Consider the following 20,933-nt stretch of genomic DNA (forward strand, 5'->3'; position numbering starts at 1 on the left):
AGAGGTTCTGTCTTCAAAGAAACCCTTCTACCTCACCTTCTAGGCCTCAGCTCTTGGCATAGAAGGTGATTAATAGTATTGATGAAAATATGAAATGGGGCATATCTGTTGTCTTAGTCTGTTCCATTGCTGTGAAGAAACACCAAGACCAAAGCAACTCTTATAAAAGAAAGCATTTAACTTCGGCTTGGTCACAGTTTCAGGTGGTTAGTCCATTATTATTATGGCAGGAAGCAGACAGGCAGGGCACTGGAGCAGTAGCTGAGAGCTTTACATCCTGATCCATAGGTAGCAGGCAGAGGAGAGAGAGAGAGAGAGAGAGAGAGAGAGAGAGAGAGAGAGAGAGAGAGAGAGAGAGAGAGAGAGAGAGAGAGAGAGACTGGACCTGGCATGAGCTTTTGAAACCTTAAAGCCCAGTAACACACACTTCCTCCAACAAGGCCACACCTCCTAATCATTTCCAAACATTTCAACTCAGGACTAAGCATGCAAATATATGAACCCATGGAGGCCATTTTCATTCAGACCTCCACATCTATCATGTAGTTAAGTTGCTCAGACTGTAGAAGCACCATAAAAGGTGAAAGTAGGGCTTAGGGGTATTGCTAAGTAGTGGAGTTCTTGGCTAGCATATTTGAGGCCTGCCCAGACTGTAAGAAATTAAAATGATGCTGCAACAAATGGACATTCCTTGGTGCAAAGAAAGAAATACCTTGATCCAATTAAAGTTACAAACATGACAGAAGCTACCTCAGGAGGGCCAGTGAGATGGCTTAGCAGATAACAGATGGAGAGGTGCTGGGAGAATCCCTGCAGAGCTGCAGCTGGCACCCAGCTTTAATCTGCCTCTTCTGTCTCCTGGCACCTTCTATGTGAATCTTGTCTGGGAATTTTCTAAAGGTGCAAAGCCTACGCAAACTTGGTTGAGGACAACCCAGAAAACTGTGGTATTCCTTAACTGAGAATTTGCATTGGTCATTGTCCCTTTGGGGAGCTTAGATAAGAGGTTTTGGGCTACAGAAATTAACTTGCTAAAAAGTGTAAATTGGAGAACAATAAAAAAGCCCTTTGCTAAGCTAGGAGGAGTCAGTCCAGAGAGGCTGATCCCCCTGCAGTGGAAAGGCTAATTTCATCCTTGAGGTGCCTCTGTGTCTTGATTCCACAGATCCTTGTGAACCCACACCCAATATAGAACAGAGAGTGGAGAAAGATGCCCTCTTCTGGCCTATCCACATGCACATACACTCAGACATACATTTAAAGAGAAACAGTAAGGGCCAGCAAGGATTATTAGGTAAAAATACCTGCCATTGTAAACACTACAACCTGAGCTCAATCCCTGGAACCCATAGTGGAAAGAGAGAACAGACTCCTGAAGGTTGACCTCTGACCTCCAACATGTGCCATGGCATGTGCTGGCCCAAATTCACATACACATAAACAGAAGATTCCATTAGAAAATACAAAAGATATGAAAAGATACTTCAAAGGAAAGGATATGAGCATGCAGAGAAATCAAGTTTGCTCATATTGCTGGTGAAAAAAAGGTATGGCTACTCTAAAAAACAATTTGGATGGCTCAGAGGGTAGAAGTCCTTGATACCAAGTCTGATAACCCAAGTTTGTTTCTGGGGACCCCCTTGGTGGAAGGAGAGAACTTACTCCCTCAAGTTGTCCTCCTTCCACATCATGGCATGCGGCATGCACCCCACTGTAAGTTTTGGTGCCTGTCCTGGATCTCGCTCTGTAGACCAGGCTGGCCTCGAACTCACAGAGATCCGCCTGACTCTGCCTCCCAAGTGCTAGGATTAAAGGCGTGTGCCACCACCTTGTGGCTTTATTTGTTTGTTTGTTTGTTTATGTATGCAGTGTTCTGTCTACATGTATGCTTGCAGGCCAGAAGAGGGCGCCAGATCTCATTACAGATGGTTGTGAGGCATCATGTGGTTGCTGGGGATTGAACTCAGGACCTCTGGAAGAGCAGTCAGTGCTCTTAACCTCTGAGCCATCTCTCCAGCCCGCATTGCAGCTTTATAAGACGTTGCTGGTGGGGAAACTGGGATAAAGGACACGCAGAAAGAAGCACTTTGTATTGTTTCTTACAGCTGAATATGAATCATAAGTTATTTCAAAAAAGTTTAATTTTTTAACTAATAAAATGGAAGGACTTCCCTTCACAACTCTGGCTTATAACCACTGGTTTTTCATTGTTCTTAAGTGTTAGTATTCTAATCTGCCCCTTGGCGCCTCCCTGAGTCCTGACATAAAAGCCCCATTTTAAGGAAAAAACCCTCCCCTTCTCTCTCACTTTTCCTCCCACGAGGTGTGCACCCTCCATCCCCCTCTCTTTCTGTACCCTTTTTTCTCTTTCTTCTCTCCCTCTTTCCTATCTTTCTCTTTGTCTCTCTATTATAATAAACTATTTCCCCACGGATGCAGCGTCTGGGTCCTGAAAGACTGTCCGGTCGCCTGCAGCCGCCGCCCTGCGCATGCCACATGGCGAGGGTCGCCCGCCAGCCCACGGCTGCATCTGCCCAACATGCCAGCATGGCTCTCTGCTCTAATGGGATATCCTGGCCCAGTCAGCTGGGGATCCCTGACCCGTGCAAATTCATAACATTAAGAGTTGGCAACCAAGCCGGGCGGTGGTGGCACACGCCTTTAATCCCAGCACTCGGGAGGCAGAGCGAGGCGGATCTCTGTGAGTTCCAGGCCAGCCTGGGCTACCAAGTGAGTTCCAGGAAAGGCGCAAAGCTATACAGAGAAACTCTGTCTCGAAAAACAAACAAAACAAAACAAAAAACAAACAAACAAAAAAAGAGTTGGCAACCTGGAACCGAGCGTTGGTGGTTCACGTCTTTAATCCCAGCACTAGGGGGGCAAAGGCATGCAGATTTCCGAGTTCGAGGCCAGCCTGGTCTACAAAGTGAGTTCTAGGACAGTCACGGAGAAACCGTGTCTTGAAAAAACAAAAAGCAACAACCCAAACCAAACCAAAAAACCACAACCCGCCGGGCGGTGGTGGCGCACGCCTTTAATCCCAGCACTCGGGAGGCAGAGCCAGGCGGATCTCTGTGAGTTCGAGGTCAGCCTGGACTACCAAGTGAGTCCCAGGAAAGGCGCAAAGCTATACAGAGAAACCCTGTCTCGAAAAACCAAAAAAAAAAAAAAAAACAAAAACAAACCACAACCCAAACAACCAACAAAACCCGATATGACGCTGTGGACACTAAACTTCTGTCCATCTCCCAAAGATCACCAAGTTTCCCTGGTGTTTCTGTGTTCCACACGCTGGCATTCTTTCAGACCCCCAACAGACATTCTACAAAGTACTAGCACATGCTGTTTCCATCCAGACTGTGTTCCTCTCTTATAATTAATTCCTTCTTGTCTTTCGGATCTTTGCCGAAGCCTCAGGCTGAGTCTCTGTAGTCCCTCACCCAGAACTTTCAAAAAAGTCAGGACTTGAGAATTCAAGACTGGACCATTGCACCGCAGTACGACGCACTTCCGGGAGGCGAGTGAAGCAGGGAGTCGCGCGTTGTAAAACGTCACTTCCTCCCGGAACTCGCCTAAAGAAGTACACAGAATTCCTGTCACCGCTCGCGGCCGCTGCACTACCGACATGGCCCTGCCACCCTTCTTCGCCCAGGGCCGCCAGGGGCCGCCGCCCCCGCAGCCACCGCCTTCCGCTCCGTTCGGCTGTCCGCCCCCGCCGCTGCCCTCCCCGGCTTTCCCGCCGCCTCTTCCCCAGCGGCCCGGCCCTTTCCCGGGGGCATCCGCCCCCTTCCTCCAGCCTCCGCTGGCGCTGCAGCCCCGCGCCCCGGCCGAGGCCTCCCGCGGCGGCGGCGGCGGCGGCGGCAGTGGCGGCTCCTTCTATCCGGTGCCGCCCCCGCCGCTGCCGCCTCCGCCGCCGCAGTGCCGGCCCTTCCCGGGGCCCGACGCCGGCGAGCGTCCGCGGCCACCGCCTCCAGGCCCTGGGCCGCCCTGGAGCCCGCGCTGGGCTGAGGCGCCGCCGCCGCCTGACGTGCTCGGGGACGCGGCCCTGCAGCGCCTGCGCGACCGGCAGTGGCTGGAGGCGGTGTTCGGGAACCACCGGCGGCCGGGCGGCCCCGGGCCCCGGAGCACACCCGTCGGGCCTAGCCTGGGCGAGGTGCGCGCGCGATTGCGCGCCGCTTGGCGCCTAGTGCGGCGGCTACGCAGCCTGGGGCAGTCCCTGCGCGAGGCCGAGGCTGACGGAGCGGCCTGGGCCTCGCTGCACGCTCAGGCCGTGCCATTGCGAGCGGAGCTAGCCGAGCGGCTGCAGCCGCTGGCCCAGGCCGCCTATGTGGGCGAGGCGCGACGGAGGCTGGAGAGGGTCCGGCGCCGCCGGTTGCGGCTCCGTGAGAGGGCCCGGGAACGCGAGGCTGAGCGGGAGGCGGAGGCCGCGCAGGCCGCGGAACGGGAGCAGGAGATTGACCGCTGGAGGGTGAAATGCGTGCAGGAAGTGGAGGAAAAGAAGCGGGTGAGAACTACTATGCAGTTGGAGCGGTGGTGACTGGAACCTGAATCTGCGTGCTGGTTAACTTGGATGCTTATCCGTGAAAGCTAGCCTTTACCACCTCTTTGTTCTGTATTCTGTTTTGATGATGTATGGTACACAAGAATGTACACTATGAAGTTCCGTAAACACACGACAAGTTCACGCTGGTACATTTCTGGGAGGGCACACCTCCTGTCCCCTGCTTCAAAGTTGGATCCAATTACTGACGTTCAGTACTAACTGGCCTCCGTATTATGTTTTATAGTACCCTAAGCATGCAAATTTAGAGGACTTGGGCCACACCTCGAGACCTTTATAGCCTAATTAGCTGGTGAGATTAATAATAGTTTCCCCTAGGATTCATGTGTTTATTAGTTTGAAACTGTGAATCCCTGTGTGTTGGGTGGTATGAGTCTGTCTTGTCCAGGTGTCTTCAGATACTTGACCTCTTATTCAAATGATTGAAATAAGGACTCACACAGAATTGCAAAAATAGCAAGAAAACTTTATTCAAAGGAAAAAAAAACAAAGCAATAAGTACAGATTAGAAGGAATACACTGTCAAGATTGGCAGCCCCAGGGTCCACACGAGAGAAGATACTCAAAAGTCTCCGCCACTTTCTTTTGTAGGGTTATAGAGGAAGAACTTGGTTACTAATGTGTCTAATGAAGATGGTTCTCTATTTTGATTGAGAGATTAGGCCCTGTGATCTTTTCTACTATTTGTGCCTCCCTGTGATGCATTTGATTTTAATCATAAGCACTTCGCATGTGTATAGGCATAAGATGGTAAGTAGGTTACTCTAAAAGTTTACTTGGACACAGATTTAACTTTTTCCTTACTGTGCATGCACCAAAAACCAGTTCCAGCTGTATGGGCCCTCCTAGTAAGATGTGTTGGGAATATGTTTGAATAGAAACTGTCCAAGTTCAATGGTCATTAGGGGAGAAGAAACCTATTCCATTGTTTAGTGAGGAGGAGTATATGTAAAGATGGAGGTCTGAGTTTGCTAGGTGCATTGTTTGGAGAGGCAAAGGAGCTTGGCTGCCAGGGGCATTATTGTAAGAGGAGAGTGTGCATAATCCAAATACACTGGTGTCCCTGGTTGCTACCCTGTTTTCTAGGTTGCCTTCCTCAGTTCAGCACTCACATCTATAGTGGACACTACACTAATGTCCTACATACAACCCTGAGAAATTCGTTACCTAATTTTATAGATTGAGACTTAAAACAGTTAACTTGACAACAGTCACACAAGTTTGTACCAGTATTACATCAGACGTAAGTCTAGGTTGTCTGATTTCAGAGCTTATCTATCTCATGTTCGTCAGTAGAGCCAGGGAGAAAAATTTGCCAAGTGTTGGCTGAAGGCATCCTCATTACCTTTGAATGCTGTTGTTATTGTTATTATTTAGATTTATTCATTTTTATATGAGTGTTTTGTCTGCATGTTTGTATGTGCACTGCATGTGTGCCTAGTGGTCATGTCGGTCAGACGAGGACATTGGATCCCCTGGAACTGGAGTTACGGATCCCCTGGAACTGGAGTTACAGAAGATTGTGAACCACTATATGGGTGCTGAGAATTGAGCCTTGGTCCTCTGTAAGAGTAGCAAGTGCTCTTAACTGCTGAGCTATCTCTTCAGCCCCACTGCTGCTTTTTTAGAATATATACGTTTTTATTTTTGAAAATATAATTACATCATTTCCCTTTTTCCATTTATTCCCTCCAACCTCTCCCATGCATCTCCCTTGTTCTCTTTCAAATTCATGGCCTCTTTCTTTACTTATTGTTACATATATACATAAATACAACCTGACCAGTACATTTAATGTTACTTGTGTGTATATGATTTCAGGGATGACCACGTGGTATTGGTAGTGAATTGAGCTGTTAGTCCTTGGGGAAGACCATTTCTCTTGCTCTGAGCATTCCCCAGTTGCCTGTAGTTGTCTAGGGTTGAGGCTTTTGGAGCTTTCCCCCTTCCATGCTAACGTGTCTGTTGGTGTCATTGTTTGGGTCTTGTTGGGACAGTGCTAAGGGTTCTTTTGCCTCTCTACTCTCCACAGTCAGCTAACACTTTTGTCTTAGTTAGAATTTCTATTGCTGTGATGAAATGCATTACCAAAAGCTACTTGGGGAGGAAAGTGTTTATTTCACTTACACTTATACATCTTAGTCCATCATTAAAGGCAGTCAGAACAGGAACTCAAACAGGGCTGGAACCTGGAGGCAAGAGCTAATGCAGAAACCGTGGAGAAGTGTTGCTTGCTGGCTTACTCTCCAGGGCTTGATCAGCCTGCTTTTTTATATATACCAGGACTACTTGCCCATGGGTAGCATATAGGCAGAAATTTCCTGTACCGACAGCCCAGTCCCAAATAACCGACTCAGAGGATGAATATGAATTATACTCAGTCGTTAGCTCAGGCTTGTTACTAGCTAACTCTTACACTTAAATTAACCCGTGTTTCTGTTTATGCTTTGCCACATGGCTCATGGCTTGTTACCGCATTTTTATATGTCCTGCTGGCTCAGCAACTGGCTGCCGTCTCTCCTGACTCCACCTCCTTCCCATCATTCTCAGTTTGGCTTTCCCACCTAACTTCCTGCCCAGCTACCAGCCTGTTAGCTTTTTATTAACCAATGAGAGTAATACATATTCACAGTGTACAGAAGGATTATTCCACAGCAGTAGCACCACCCACAATTGGACACTCAGTTGAGTGTCCCTCTTCCCAAAGGACTCTAGCTAGCTCGTTTTAAGTTGACATGAAATTATCCAGTAAATCTCCCTTTTCCCTGTGTCTACCACTGTCCTAGAGACCAGTATAGCATTGCTGGGAAGTATATTGATAGCAAACTTTAGCATTGTACCCTCAGGAATGTCAGCACTAGGGAGGCAATACTTTAACCTGATGAAATTAGAGTCACTTCAGCAAACATTTAGTAAGGGCCCATTAGGTATTGGGCCTAGTGTCTGATAGCAGGGCTAGAGAGGAATAAAATATAGCTTTTCTTTGATTGCTTAGAGCCTTGAGGGGATCATGTCAGTACAGCTAGTAGAAGGAGCCCAGGGGGAATATCTAGTTCATTGGAGGAAGGCCCTAGATAACAGAATGACTCTGAGCTCTGAGCCTTCGAGCAGTGCTAAAGGGAAGCACCAGCTACAGGTAGTCACGGTTTTCCAAGCAGGAGAGTGGAGAGGCGTCGTCACTGGCTGTGATAGTGGGACTGCAGACACTCACTGCAGACAGATGGGAGAGAAGTAGGCAAGCAGATGAGGATATGAAGACAGATCCCAGGAAGCCTAGCTCCAGTGTGTGAGAGATGATTGTAGAAGCGATCTCTGGGATCTTTGGGAGCAGAGGAGGACAAACTTAGTGTTACTCTGAGACATTGTAGAGTCCTAGGCTTTTCCAGATCCATTTCTTGTCCTCCTTGGGAGCCGATTAATCAGGTCTGTTAATCTGCATTTTTAATAGATCTTTAGCTTGACAAGGTTAATTGGATGCAGGCACTCCTGGATCACACCTGGAAACACTGAGACAAGAACTCAGTGCAGGTATTGAAGCTGCTGAGAGGAGAGGGTCCCCTCTAAGAAGGTTCTATGGAGCTGGACGTGGTGGCTCACATCTGTGATCTCAGCACCTGGAGGCTGAGGCAGGTGGATGCTGTAGTTTGAAGCCAGTCTGGCGACAGAGTAAGACCATCTCTTAGAAATAAAACAAAACCAAAAAGGGGAGAAGGCTGTGTGATCATCTGGGAGAGGTGGATCACGTCAGTGGGAGGCTGAGGTAAGAAGACAGGGAGTTCAGTCAGAGCCAGCCTGGGTCCCATGGGGGAGATGACGGACGGACGGACGGACGGACGGACGGACGACAGTCTCGGCAAACAGAGCGGCAACATGGTTGTCTAGTTAACCAGGAAAAGAAGCCCGGACTGAACCAGTGTAGCATGCCAGGCCTGGGAAATAGAAACAGACTCAGCGGTCTGTTGTGGACAGCCTGATTCTCTGGAAGCTTGCCTCCAGGGAGGGCTCATCTGCTGTGAGGAGGTTCCTAATACAAGTTCTTGTGGCCCTGTTTCCCTTCAGGAGCAGGAACTCAAAGCGGCTGCTGATGGTGTCTTGTCTGAAGTAAGGAAAAAACAATCGGACACTAAAAGAATGGTGGACATTCTGCGTGCTTTAGAGAAACTGAGGAAACTGAGGAAAGAAGCTGCAGCAAGGAAAGGTAAGGACAGTCTGCATTTCTCCTCCTTCCCCCTCTTCCTCCTCCTCCATCTTAGTTCCTCCCCATCCAGATAACATAACATGGTGGGAGTGTTTCCCTTTTCTTACCTTTCCTTGTCTTTTGTTCCTTGTAGATAGAATCTCAGCTCTGCAGCTCATGCTGGCTTTGAACTTGTGACAGTTGTCCTGCCTCAGCTTCTCTGTGGTAGAGGTCACAACAGAGGTGGCCTGGGCCTCTATGCTTGGCTTGCAAATATTTTTGGAGGAAGAACATTTGGAACTTAATTATTTGTACTCTTTAGAGTAACTGGTCTTGACAGCAGTAGCTCAGAAATTTGTTGTTTTTTTTTTCTTTAAATCTATTTTTAATATTGTGTTTGTGTGACTGTCTGTATGCATGATGTGTATGTAAATACCTGTGGAGGTCAGAAGAGGATGTCATACCCTGGAATTAGAGTTACAAGTGGCATGTTTTACTCCTGTAGGAAATTGCATCACAACATGTACAAGTTACCAAATGCCAGTCTGACTAATAGTTTCCCCTGTGTGGTTTAAAAGGACACCAGGGCCAGCAAGATGACTCAGGAGATAGAAGCATTTGCTGGGCAAGCCAGAAGCCCTGAATTTGAACCTTGGGCCCCACTATAGAAATGGGGAACCAACTCTTGAAAGTTATTCTGTGACCTTTACATGCATGCCATGACATGAATGTGCCTGTACTTACTCATAAAATAAAAAAGTTTAGATGCCAGGCGGTGGTGGTGCACACCTTTAATCCCAGCACTTGGGAGGCAGAGGCAGGTGGAGCTCTATGAGTTCGAGGCCAGCCTGTCTACAGAGTGAGTTCCAGGACAGCCAAGACTGCACAGAAAAACCTTGTCTCAAAAAAACAAATAAACAAAACAAAACAAAAAAACCCAAAAAATTAGATAAAGAAAAAAATACTATGAAAACAGAACTTTTAGATCCTTAATAAGGTTTTATTGGGGTGTAACTGTTGTGCATTGAGCCAGACTCATTCACTAACGGATTGCTTTCCACAAGTGAGCCTCCAGTGTATTCAGAATCCTATGCTCTCACTGGTTCTTTCAGGGCAGTTGTATGTAAGAGGGAAGATTAGTAGTTGCTGTTTGAAGCTCTCTTACGAAAAACCAAACACCTCTCCCTTGTCTTTGTTTTATGGTGATTTCAAGGTTCTAACCTGGTCTGCTGCACAAATGATGATGCCACTCCTACTGAGACAGAAACAGGGAGAACAGTCTTGAGTTGACTGGTCAAGTTTCAGGAACTTGTGGTCTACACAGATGTAGTTACGCATGCCTTTGTCCCAGTGCAGGGTTGTACTCAGGAGGATGGCAGGGGCTGCTAGGTGCCAACCTAGCTCCAGGTTCAGTGAGAGACCCTGTTTCAGGGGAACAAGGCAAAGAGTGATAGAACAAGACAGCTAATGTCCTCCTCTGGGGTGTGTGTGTGCATCAGCAAGTAGCATGAGTTGTTCTGACCTTGAGATTATAGAATGGTATGAGGGCCAAAAGACAAACTTCCAGAGGATGTCAAAGCAAGGATCAGTAAAGAAACTAAGTAGGTCGGAGAGATGGACGGAGAAGGTGCAGACCTGCCTCTCCTGGAAAGTGGCAGGCGGTCATCAGTTTTCTCAGTCAGTGCCCTGCTGTCTTAGGGAGTGTGTGTAAACACAAGGCAGGTGCTGCATAGGTGCTCCTGTTACTCTTCTTTACTGCCTAGGAATGGACAGGTAAAGGAACCTCCATTTACTTCTTTTTGCACAGGGGTCTGTCCTCCTGCCTCAGCGGATGAGACTTTTGAGAACCATCTTCAGCGGCTGAGAAAACTCATTAAAAAGCGCTCTGAACTGTATGAAGCTGAAGAGAGAGCCCTCCGAGTTATGCTGGAAGGAGAACAGGAGGAAGAGAGGAAAAGAGAATTAGAAAAGAAACAGAGAAAAGAGAGAGAGAGACTTTTACTTCAGAAGCGTGAAATTGAGTCCAAGTTATTTGGAGATCCCGGTAAGTTTACCCTTGCCAGTGGAGATGGAGGAAAGATCTACGTTGACGGTTCTTTTATTATGAGAAACCCAACTTGAGCTGAAAGGTAGTCCTGACTACAGGTTGAGATTCCCAACTACATGGTGGAGGTCAGGGTTCCCGAGGAGGTGAGCTTAGCCCTGCTCTCATAATCGTGCACTCTGAACAGCAAGCAAGGTGACATGTGTGCCTTTCTCTTTCAGATGACTTCCCACTTGCTCACCTCTTACAGCCGTTCCGCCAGTATTACCTCCAGGCCGAGCACTCCCTGCCTGCGCTCATTCAGATAAGGTCAGAAGGGCAGCCTCTTGTGTCCCTTTGTCTTGGGTAGCAGCAAGCTCTTGATGAAATGCTTCCACTGTTGAGGTCTGTTGCTGCATCTTTTTTTAAAAAGGTCCTTTTTGAGTGTGTAGTGTTGCCAAATTTCAAGGGTGCCACTTGTATCTTAAAAGTCCTCATTAATTCTTGGAAGTCAGTATCTCCATTTGAACAGGTTAAGAAACTTGGCTGTGACTGCTCTGTAGACCAGGCTGTCCTTGAACTCAGAGATCCACTTGCTGCCACCTCCTCAGTGCTGGATTAAAGGCCTGCATCACCATAGCTGGCCTTGTTCTCTTCATTCTCTTTTGAGAAAAGCCTCTTGTCCACATGCAGTCGTTTGAGTAGTCAGTGGGTAAAATGAAGTAAATGATTAGATGTCCCAGGCAGTATAAACTTGTTACCTAGAAGCATTTTGTTGTCTCTAGGCTAAAACATCTTAGGACCTCGGGGTCTCAAAGAACGGCTTGAAAGTAACTGAAGTTCCTTCCAACACTCCAGTAATTTCTCAGTCTTGGGAAGGAATTTTCTGGCATATCAAATTTATTTTTCAGGAAGAGTTTTAACTTTGTCTGATACACAGTTTTAGCCTTTAAACCTATTATTGATGACGGGTGTGTACTCAAGTTACTGTGAATATTGAGTCACAGAATACTGGACATTGCTCCTAAAGGAGACAGCTGAGCCTCCTGTCTTGACTTTTTTTTTTTTTTAAATTTTATGTGATTGGGTATTTTGCCTGAATGTAAGTCTGTGCAATATGTGTGCCTGCTGTCTGTGGAGGCCAGAGGAAGGCATCAGATTCTATGGAACTGGAGTTACAGACAGTCACGAGCTCCCATGTGGATGTTGGAGGTCAAACCTGGATCCTCTGGAAGAGTAGCCAGTGTTCCTAACGGCTGAACTATCTCTCCAGCCTCTGTCTTACTTTTTTATTAGCTGATCACCACCTTGTTTCATATGTCTGTTTGAAGACAATAATTTAATGTATGCTGTTGATTATAAGCATCGCATCAGGGCTGTCGATGATCTAGAAGCACAAAACTGACCACGTGGCACAGAGCAGGCCACGAAAAGGACGCTGATTTGTACCATAAAGCCGGAAGAGACGAAAGCAGAATGTCACAGATTTTTTTTTTCTTTCTCTGCATTTGTGGTTGTCCATGAAAATGCCATATGGGGTGATTTAAATTTGTTAATGTACCCAAGTGTGGTGGCTCATGCCTGTAGCCCTAACACTTAGGAGGTGGAGACAGGTGGATAAGGAGTTCAAGGTCAGCCTCAGCCCAGCCCTGTCTCAGAGAGAGAGAGAGAGAGAGAGAGAGAGAGGGAAATTAGAAATACAGATTCTACAAACGATAAGTGTCAACTGTACATTCACTGTTTGGCTGTTTACAGAGTTTAAAAACTTAAGTTTTTCCTTAAATGTGTACATTAATGTGACCCTAGGCATACTTCCTAGAAACCCAGTTTTGTAGCAGGTTGGTACATATTTGAAAATAATATCCTAGATATGAAATATAGTTTCTGAATATCTTGCTTGGGGAAAACCAGAAATAAACATTGTTCTGTAATGTTCTTATTAAGGCATGATTGGGATCAGTACCTGGTGCCGTCTGATCATCCTAAAGGCAACTCCGTTCCCCAAGGATGGGTCCTTCCCCCGATCCCCAGCAACGACATCTGGGCAACGGCTGTTAAGATGCATTAAGAGGCGCCAGGAGCGTGGTCCCACAGGCGAGCACTGCAGCTCTAGATACTAGTGATGCTGTCATCTCTGCTGTGGTCTTCTGCACAACTTCAACTCCATGCGGCATTGTCCTGGCTGGAAGTCCTGCTTCCTTCTGATCTCTGCCCTGGCCAGTGTGCCTCTTGCAGCAGGAGATAATAAGGTTCAGCAGGAAAGGGTCTAGATGAACTGAGGTTATTAGCACGGCAGTGGCCTTCATTCACTAAATCTGCCTCTGTTTTGAGGGGCTTGGTCTGGTGTGGCCTGCTCATTTGCTGTAGTTTGTTGTACTTTGGTGGGTAAGTACAGTCAGCACTTGGTTACTGCTTGAAGGTTCACTGAGGAGAGTTAGCAGCCACTACTCCTGATCTTCCCATACCAACTGCCCTCCAGCTCCCGGGGTGCAGGTCAGAGTTTGACCTACAGTTCTGTTAACCCCAGTTCTGGTGCAGTTGGGAGGCTGCTCCTGAGGACCACGGCAGTGGCTGTAGACTGGGCTGCCAGGAATGCTGACGGCTTAGAACTGTTGTCTGTCCTGTGGGGAGCTTAGAAAACCCAAGGGCCAGACCAGGTCGGCTCGTGCTCTGACAGTGCCTGTGTTCCTCATGAACGCGCCAGTCTATAGAGTTCCGAGGGATCTAGCTGTGGGGTCTCCAGGAATAGAAACGTGTTTCCCTATGGGACTGTAATCTCAGTCACGTGGTAGGGACTGGGGTAGCTCTGGGATTTTTTTCCCCCCTTAGCTCAAGCTTCCAAAAATATCCATATAGTAAAAGTTGGGAAAGGAGCAAATATGAACGGTAAATTTTATTTTTTATATTCATTAATAAGAGCTATTGTGCTTGGACATGATCAGTCATATGACATGTTATGGTTTTTGTTTTGCTTTATTCTGGGTTTTGTTATTTAATTTCCTAAAAGCTAAATAAATACCATTTTCACTTTTCGTTTGAGCCTTTGCCCCTGATTTATCCTCTCTCGAATCATTTAACACATTTCATCTTCACATTGCTAAAGCATTTCACTCCAAATCTAATAAACAGGTGTTTGCTGCAGAAAAAATGATTGTAAACGCAGAACTTTGGCTGTAAAATCTGACTCTGGATAGCAAGAAAGATCACCATCAACTTTGGAAACGATGTGGAATTGGGAGCCCTTAGGTGTGACATACTAACACGCTTGTCCCTTTTTGTAGTTTAATATATATTGCTCAGTTGTGCATTCTACTGTACGCCTAGGGAACAGAACTGCTTTATACCAGACAGCTAGGGAGCGGGCTGTTTTTTCCCAGTGTGTCTGAGCTCATGAGTTTTAAGGTCTGATACAGTTAGCTTCCCCTGACCGACAGGCCTGTGTACCTTTTCCTTTGAACTCTGCACTTCCTGCTCTGAGATGAGCTGCAGGAAGAGCAGCAATGGATTGTATGAGTTGTGACAGTATGGCCCTGTCACCGTGGATACCAGCATCGATGGGCAGGGACTAGGGAGATTCAGCAACTGACCCAGAAAAGGAGGCGTTGAACTCTGAGTGGAGAAAAGCTATTCCTGATCTATATTTGGTGTCGGCAAGGCTCTTATAAAGAGAGCATTTTTTGCCCATTTTTCGTTTTCTAAGTTTCCTGGTATATTGCCTGCCTGTGAGCTGTAGCAGCCGCCGCCATTGTTCCTTTCCAGGCTTGGAGAGATGCGGGTAACCCTTGGTCATTTCTTAGGTTGTTTTTTTCTTTCTTTCTTTCTTTTTTTAGTTTTTCAAAACAGGGTTTCTCTGTGTAGCTTGGGAACCTGTCCTGGAACTTATTATGTAGACCAGGCTGGCCTCGAACTCACAGAGATCCGCCTGCTTCTGCCTCTCAAGTGCTGGGATTGAAGGCGTGCGCCACCACCACCTGTCATCTTAGTCTTCTCAATCAGCAGAATTTAGATCTATAATTTGGTTTACCTTCAGCTATTTACCAATTCATTTTTTTGGATTTTTCACTTTTACCTAAATTCTCCATATATTAAACATCAATGTTTAATAAAATGAAGAAATAAAATTCAAAGATAAATCAGGAAGTTAACTAATTGTTGATTTATCATACTCTTCCTTACAAATATTTTACTATTTTGTGTTTGTGGGTGCTATGTCTGCATGTATGTGTTTGCACTACATGCGTGCCTGGTGCCCACAGGCCAGAAGAGAGTCCAGTCCCCTGGGACTGGAGTTACAGATGGCTTTGAGCCACCATATGGATGCTGAGGATCAAACCCAGGTCCTCTGGAAGAGCAGCCAGTACTTCTAACCACCGAGCCTCTGCTCCAGATTAATTACATTCTATATGAAAAAAAAAATACACACATCCCCAAACCAGGACTTGTAAGAGACTAACACAAATTTTTAAGGAATTAGGTAAACACAGGAAAGAGTCATTGTATGTTAAATACTAAGTATTTGGTGGAGTCTGTGCTGTCTGAGAATTTGCTGCAACAAGCCAACCAGCTTAATCTCTCTAAAACTCTTTATGTTTCCATGTCCATGTGACTTTTTAAAAAGCTTAGCTGGGATTACACCATCTGTTGTACTGTTCATGTCTTCATAGTCTGTCCACAGAGAAGCTCTCCTGGAAATTAGAAGGTAAGGACAAACTGTGTCTTGTTTCCAGTTAGCTTTTTTTAACAATATGTTTTAAAATGCTTCTTTCAGCTGATACATGTTTCTGCTTTACCTTGTGAGTTAACTTGAATGAACTGTGTACTTTTGTATATATCTACACAGAAGTTCCTGATTGCCACACCTGGCTGCTGCTGAAGATTTTGTTTCCAAAGCAAATTCCATTTGGCTTTGGAATAAACTTGTTTTCTCATAATCTCTGAAGCAAAAATGGAGGCGTTTGAGGCAGGTGGTGTTTGACTTGTATAACCGCACATCAGTAGGTAGTTTCAGCTTTATTGATTCATGTGAGGATGAGGAAGCCAGGATTGGAGCTCTATCCTTTGGGAGATGGCTTTTGGTTTTCCATTTTCCAGGTATCGTAACTTAGATGCTAAGAGCATAAAAAGGAGTGAACAGAATTCCTGCTTTCCTGGTGTTGAGGGAAGTAAAAACTTTGTGAAAGCTTTCTCCATCTTTCTCCATCTAGACTAGTTTTCATTGATACCGTAGCTGCATTGGTAGAGTTCTTCGTTGTCACTGTGATGGTGCTACTAACACATCTGTATTTTCATTGTCCAGATGTTTCATACAAAGTGCTTATGGATGCTAAGAAATATCCTATAACCCCACAGAGAACACAGGTTAAAAGGAAGAGGGCCCTTAATACAACAATCCAAAACTGTTTTGAGTATTTAGAGGGCTCTGTGAGATCACAAAGTAGGAACTGACTTCAGACAGCACATTTAAGTGAGGTTATATAAACAGTGTCATGTAGTAAGAGTAAGTCACTGTTCCATCTACATGTGTGTCCTGGTTCACAGAGTACACTAAGGGTCAGAGTAAAAGGAGGGAGGGTGGGGAGCTGGGAATGTAGTTCAATTGGCACATGCTTACCTAGCATGCATGAAACCCTGGCTTCAGTCCCCAGCACCCTGTAAAACCAGATCCCACACTTAGGAGGTGAAGGCAAGAAGATCAGAAGTTGAAGGCCATCCTCGGCTGTTTAGAAATTCAAGGACAGTCTGGAGGACTCAAAACTGTCTCAAAAAATGATTAGGAAAGATCACTGAAAGCTGCCCTTGGAGAAAGCTGCCTTGAGCAGGTGACGTTTCAGCTCTGGGGGAAGAAGTTGTTAATTGTTGAGAAGAGAGAAAAACATAGGCAGAATCAGGAGTAGCTGTGCAGAGGTGCCGTGGGGGGCAAGGGACCATGGCAGGTGAAGGCTACTCTGGCTGGAGTTACGTGGGTAAGAATCAGCCTAGTGCTGGGTGTGGTGGTGTATTCCTTTAATCCCAGCACTTCAGAGGAAAAGGCAGGCAGATTTCTGTAAGTTCAAGGCCAGCCTGATCTACAGAGCAAGTTCCAGGGCAGCCAGGGCTACACAGAGAAACCCTGTCTCAAAAAGACAACACACACACACACAATCAGTCTAGCTATTGCAAGCCTTCAGAATTTTAATTTTTATTTGGAAAGCACCTGAGAACTATGGAAAAGGGAAGAATGGTGGCTTAATTTTGTGGTTTGAAATGATCACACTTCTGTGTGTAGAACAGAAATGCAATTGAAGCACAAGAGAAGTTAAATGGAGGTGAGCTGCTCAGTGGGGTAACACCAGCTTGGATTCCCGTGTTAGCCATGGAGGTGCCACAGACAGACTCTTAAACTTGGCAGAGGATTTGAGATGGGAGGTGGTAAAGGAAAGTGTCGAGTGAGTGTTAGCACCCTACAACAGCTCATCATACCTTGAGACAAAGACCTCTGGGGAGGAAATTTGGGGGATAAAAGGTGAAATTCACTTTGTGTGTGTTAAATTAGAGGCACTCTAAGCTTCTTAGTAGGTACCTTGCAGGCAGGTGTTTATGAGTTTGATCTCCTAAGAGACAGGGAGAAGGTGGGAATTGTTGGCAGGTAATTGAAGCTCTAAGCAAGGATGAAGTCATGTAGAGTACAGTGAGAAGTCATTCCTTGCTAGGCCCACACCTAGGTCAGTCACTACAGCTTTCTCCAGTCTCTAGCCCATACTTAGATTTGCCCAATGGGCACGTTAGCTGGGAATTGAGAAGTCTGGATTATATAGTTTGTTGAAGCACATCCTTGCTTTCCTTGTATACCCCACCCCATCCCAGCACCTCAGGGCTTTCTCTGCCACTTACTGATTGGAGTCAGAACTCAGCTCAAAACTTAAAGCCCTCGGGAATGGAGAGATGGCTCCGTGGTTAAGAGAACTCACTGCTCTTCCAGAGAACTCAGGTTCAATCCCCAGCACCTATATGGCAGCTCACAAGTCTGTAGCTCCACTTCCAGGAGATTCATCCAATACCTTCCTCTGACCTCAGGAAACACACACACACACACTAAAATAAATAAATAAACAAACAAACAAATAAAAAATATTCAAAGTCCTCCCAAGCAGGACCCTAATCTACCCTGAATCTTGCTTCAGAGTGCACATACTGTTCACTCACTTGTGACCCTCTCACCCCACCCTGCAGATTCCTGTATCTGCTGTCTGTCTGCTGCTGTTTCTTCTCTGGATGCCTGCTCTTTGATCCTTTTTCTGCTCACAATCCATCCTTCTACCCTTTGATACCCAAGTTAAACCCCATATATTTCCTAAAGCTTTCCCAAGCCCCATGAGGACTAGGCTGCCTCTTCTGGAGGCACTCTCTGATGCATTTTAGGGTGTTATAACTAGCTCCGATCCACTGTGGCCTTTGCTGTTCTTCAGAAAGAGACCTTCAGACTCTCCAAACTAGAAGCCAATTCAGGGCTGTGCAGAAAACAATTATTAAGGATGCAGATGTCAAGTGGAAAATGGGAAGAGGGATTGTTATGTCTGTATCTCAAGTGGACAAGAATTTACTCTGGAGCTTCAGTAGAATCTGGGCTTTTCCTTCTCTATAATTCCAAATTCAAGGGTAGCTGAGACTGAAAGATAAATCTGAGGATGTTAAAACCTGCTTAGCTTCCCTGAGCCTCCTGTAACATCCTTAGGCCTCACAGGTACCCAGTAAAAATGAGCCGACAAGGCGGATTTTACCCCAAGACTTGTCTGATCTTGCCTATAGAGGGGCATAAGTACCACTCACTGACATGCAGAGACATGGATTCAGGCAAGAAGAGACGAGTCCAAAAGGCTGGGAGACACCGTGATGAGAAGAAATAGATTGGGGAGGAGATGAGGGAGTTAAGGGCTTTGGCCACCTGCCCTCACTTGACCTGTCTGCTCCCAGATTACCCACCTAACGTCTCCACGTGAGGCTGTCCTGTTGGGAACAGGATGACCACACAGTGACCCCAAGAAGCAGGGCTTTGTGTCACCCTGCCAGGGCCGACCGATTGTTTGGGGCCAGAAGCATACCCTGGTCCTGGCTCCTGACTGTTACTCCTGCCGGGCTGTGATCAGGAATTTAGTTTACATTATAGGTAGTTGTGAGCTTGAATTCCATGTGAAAGTTTTTTTTTCAAGACAGTAAACTCATTATTAAACCCTGTGTAAAAGACAAGTGATATGAAGATGCATTTTTAATTGTAGAATTTCAGCCTTGGTAGATACCGGGCCAGTCCTGATTGACATCCTTCCCAACAGTGCATGAGAGTTACAGACGTTCACATCTTCAACAGCATGTCATGTCCAGGCTTTAATTTGAGCTATTCATGACTGTTGTGTGGGTCACTGTTTGACTTTCTATACCCAATGACTAAAGAGGTTAAATATTACATCCTTTATCAATTGGCCATTTGGATACCCTCCTAACGACATTTTAAAACTTCCTATTGTTTGTAGAAGTTCATTGTATAGGCTGAATATGAGTCCTTTGTTAGGAGATATTTTGCAAATATTATCTCCCATTCTGTGGTTGTCATTAAACTCTGATGACTAAGACTTCTAACTTTAATCCCATTTATCAGTATTTTCTTTATGGTTAGCCTTTTTTTCTTTATGTGTATCTATATACATGTGATACTGGGGATTAACTGAGGGCTTCCTGCCCACTACATAAGCACTCTACCACTGATCTCTATAGCCCCACCCTCTTTTCTTTTATGTTAAAACAGAGTCTCACTAAATTGCCCAGGCTAGACTTAAACTCATTCTGTAGCCCAGGTAGGCATTGAGCTTGTGATCCTCTACCTCAGTGTTCTAAGTAGCTGGGATTAGAGACCTGTGCCACCAAGACCGGCTCTGCAACATGAGTCTTTTGTAGACTTCTCTAACACACCTTCATCTTGGGAGTCCATGTCTGCCCTGAGAGCACAGACCTCAGAGTCCTCCACTGCCAGTCCACACCAGTCACCCAGTTCTCCATGGGTGATGTCATGGCTACACTTGTAAAATCAGCTTCACCAGCAACCATGCTCCCCAGAAGTCTATGTCTCCATCTTGAGCTGCCAGGGTGTGATGGTGGACTTGAGCCAAAAGGACTCGTATGTGGGTGTTAAAAGCCAGAGCAAGAGAAGCATCCTGACCCTGAAGTATCCCATGGAGCAAGGCATTGCTGCTAAATGGGGCCGCATGGAGATGATCTAGCACCGTACCTTCTACAGTGAGGTGTGCGTGGCCCCCGAGGAGTACCCCACGCTGCTCTCTGAGGCTCCCCTAAACTCTAAGATCAACCATGAAAAGATGACCCAGATCATGTTCAAAACCTTTGACACCTAAGCCATTGCATGGCCATTCGGGAAATGCAGTCCTTGTACAACCCTGGTGGTACCATCAGCAATATGATGGACTCTGGAGACAGTCACCTGCACTTTATTTTTGTTTTTATAATAGTCATTGTGCCCCCCTTTTTTGTTCCCCCAACTTGACATTATGAAGGCTTTGGTCTTCCTGGGAATGGGTGGAGATGTTGAAGTATCCAAAGGCTCCCCTACACACTGACTTGAGGCCAGTTTCATAAAAATGAACACCTTACAAACAAGTAGAAGTGTTTGTTTGGGGCTAGAGAGATGACTCACCTGTTATGAACACTTGCTGCTCTTTCAAAGAACCTGGGTTTAGTTCTCAGCACCCACATGGTGGTTTATAATAGTAACTCCAGTTCCAGGGCATCTGATGCCCTCTTCTGCTGTTGAAAAGCACTAGGCACAAACATATGCACAACACACAGGCAGGTAAAACACTCATAAAATTAAAAAAATATGATTGCATACTCATCTTTAGATTATATATATATACATGCATGTATATACACGCACACACATATATTGGTTTTTGAGTTGTTTGTTTGGGTTTTTTGTTTTGTGGGGTTTTTTTTTACTGTTGTTTGTTTTGGATTTTAGAGACTGTTCCTCTGTATAGCCCTGGCTAGCCTGGAACTCTGTAGACCAGGCTGGCCTCGAACTCAGAGATTTGCCTCCCTCTGCCTGCCTCTAGTTCTGGGATTAAAAGTGTGTGCTAAAGCTTTGTTGTTTTATCTTTGCCATTTACACTAGAATTGTAGGAATGAAT

General features: G+C 46.0%; 1 protein-coding gene across 1 annotated transcript; it reads left to right on the forward strand.

Moving 5' to 3' along the window:
- The first annotated feature begins 3,568 nt into the window (after positions 1-3,568).
- Pdcd7 (programmed cell death 7) lies at positions 3,569-13,793 on the forward strand. Its single transcript, XM_059268120.1, has 5 exons — positions 3,569-4,504; positions 8,621-8,759; positions 10,546-10,782; positions 11,004-11,091; positions 12,706-13,793. The coding sequence occupies exons 1-5, from the start codon at positions 3,626-3,628 to the stop codon at positions 12,827-12,829; spliced, it is 1,467 nt and encodes a 488-aa protein (XP_059124103.1). The 5' UTR covers positions 3,569-3,625; the 3' UTR covers positions 12,830-13,793.
- The last annotated feature ends 7,140 nt before the right edge of the window (positions 13,794-20,933 follow it).

Source organism: Peromyscus eremicus, chromosome 7 (genome assembly GCF_949786415.1).
Source record: "Peromyscus eremicus chromosome 7, PerEre_H2_v1, whole genome shotgun sequence".
Lineage (NCBI taxonomy): Eukaryota > Metazoa > Chordata > Mammalia > Rodentia > Cricetidae > Peromyscus > Peromyscus eremicus.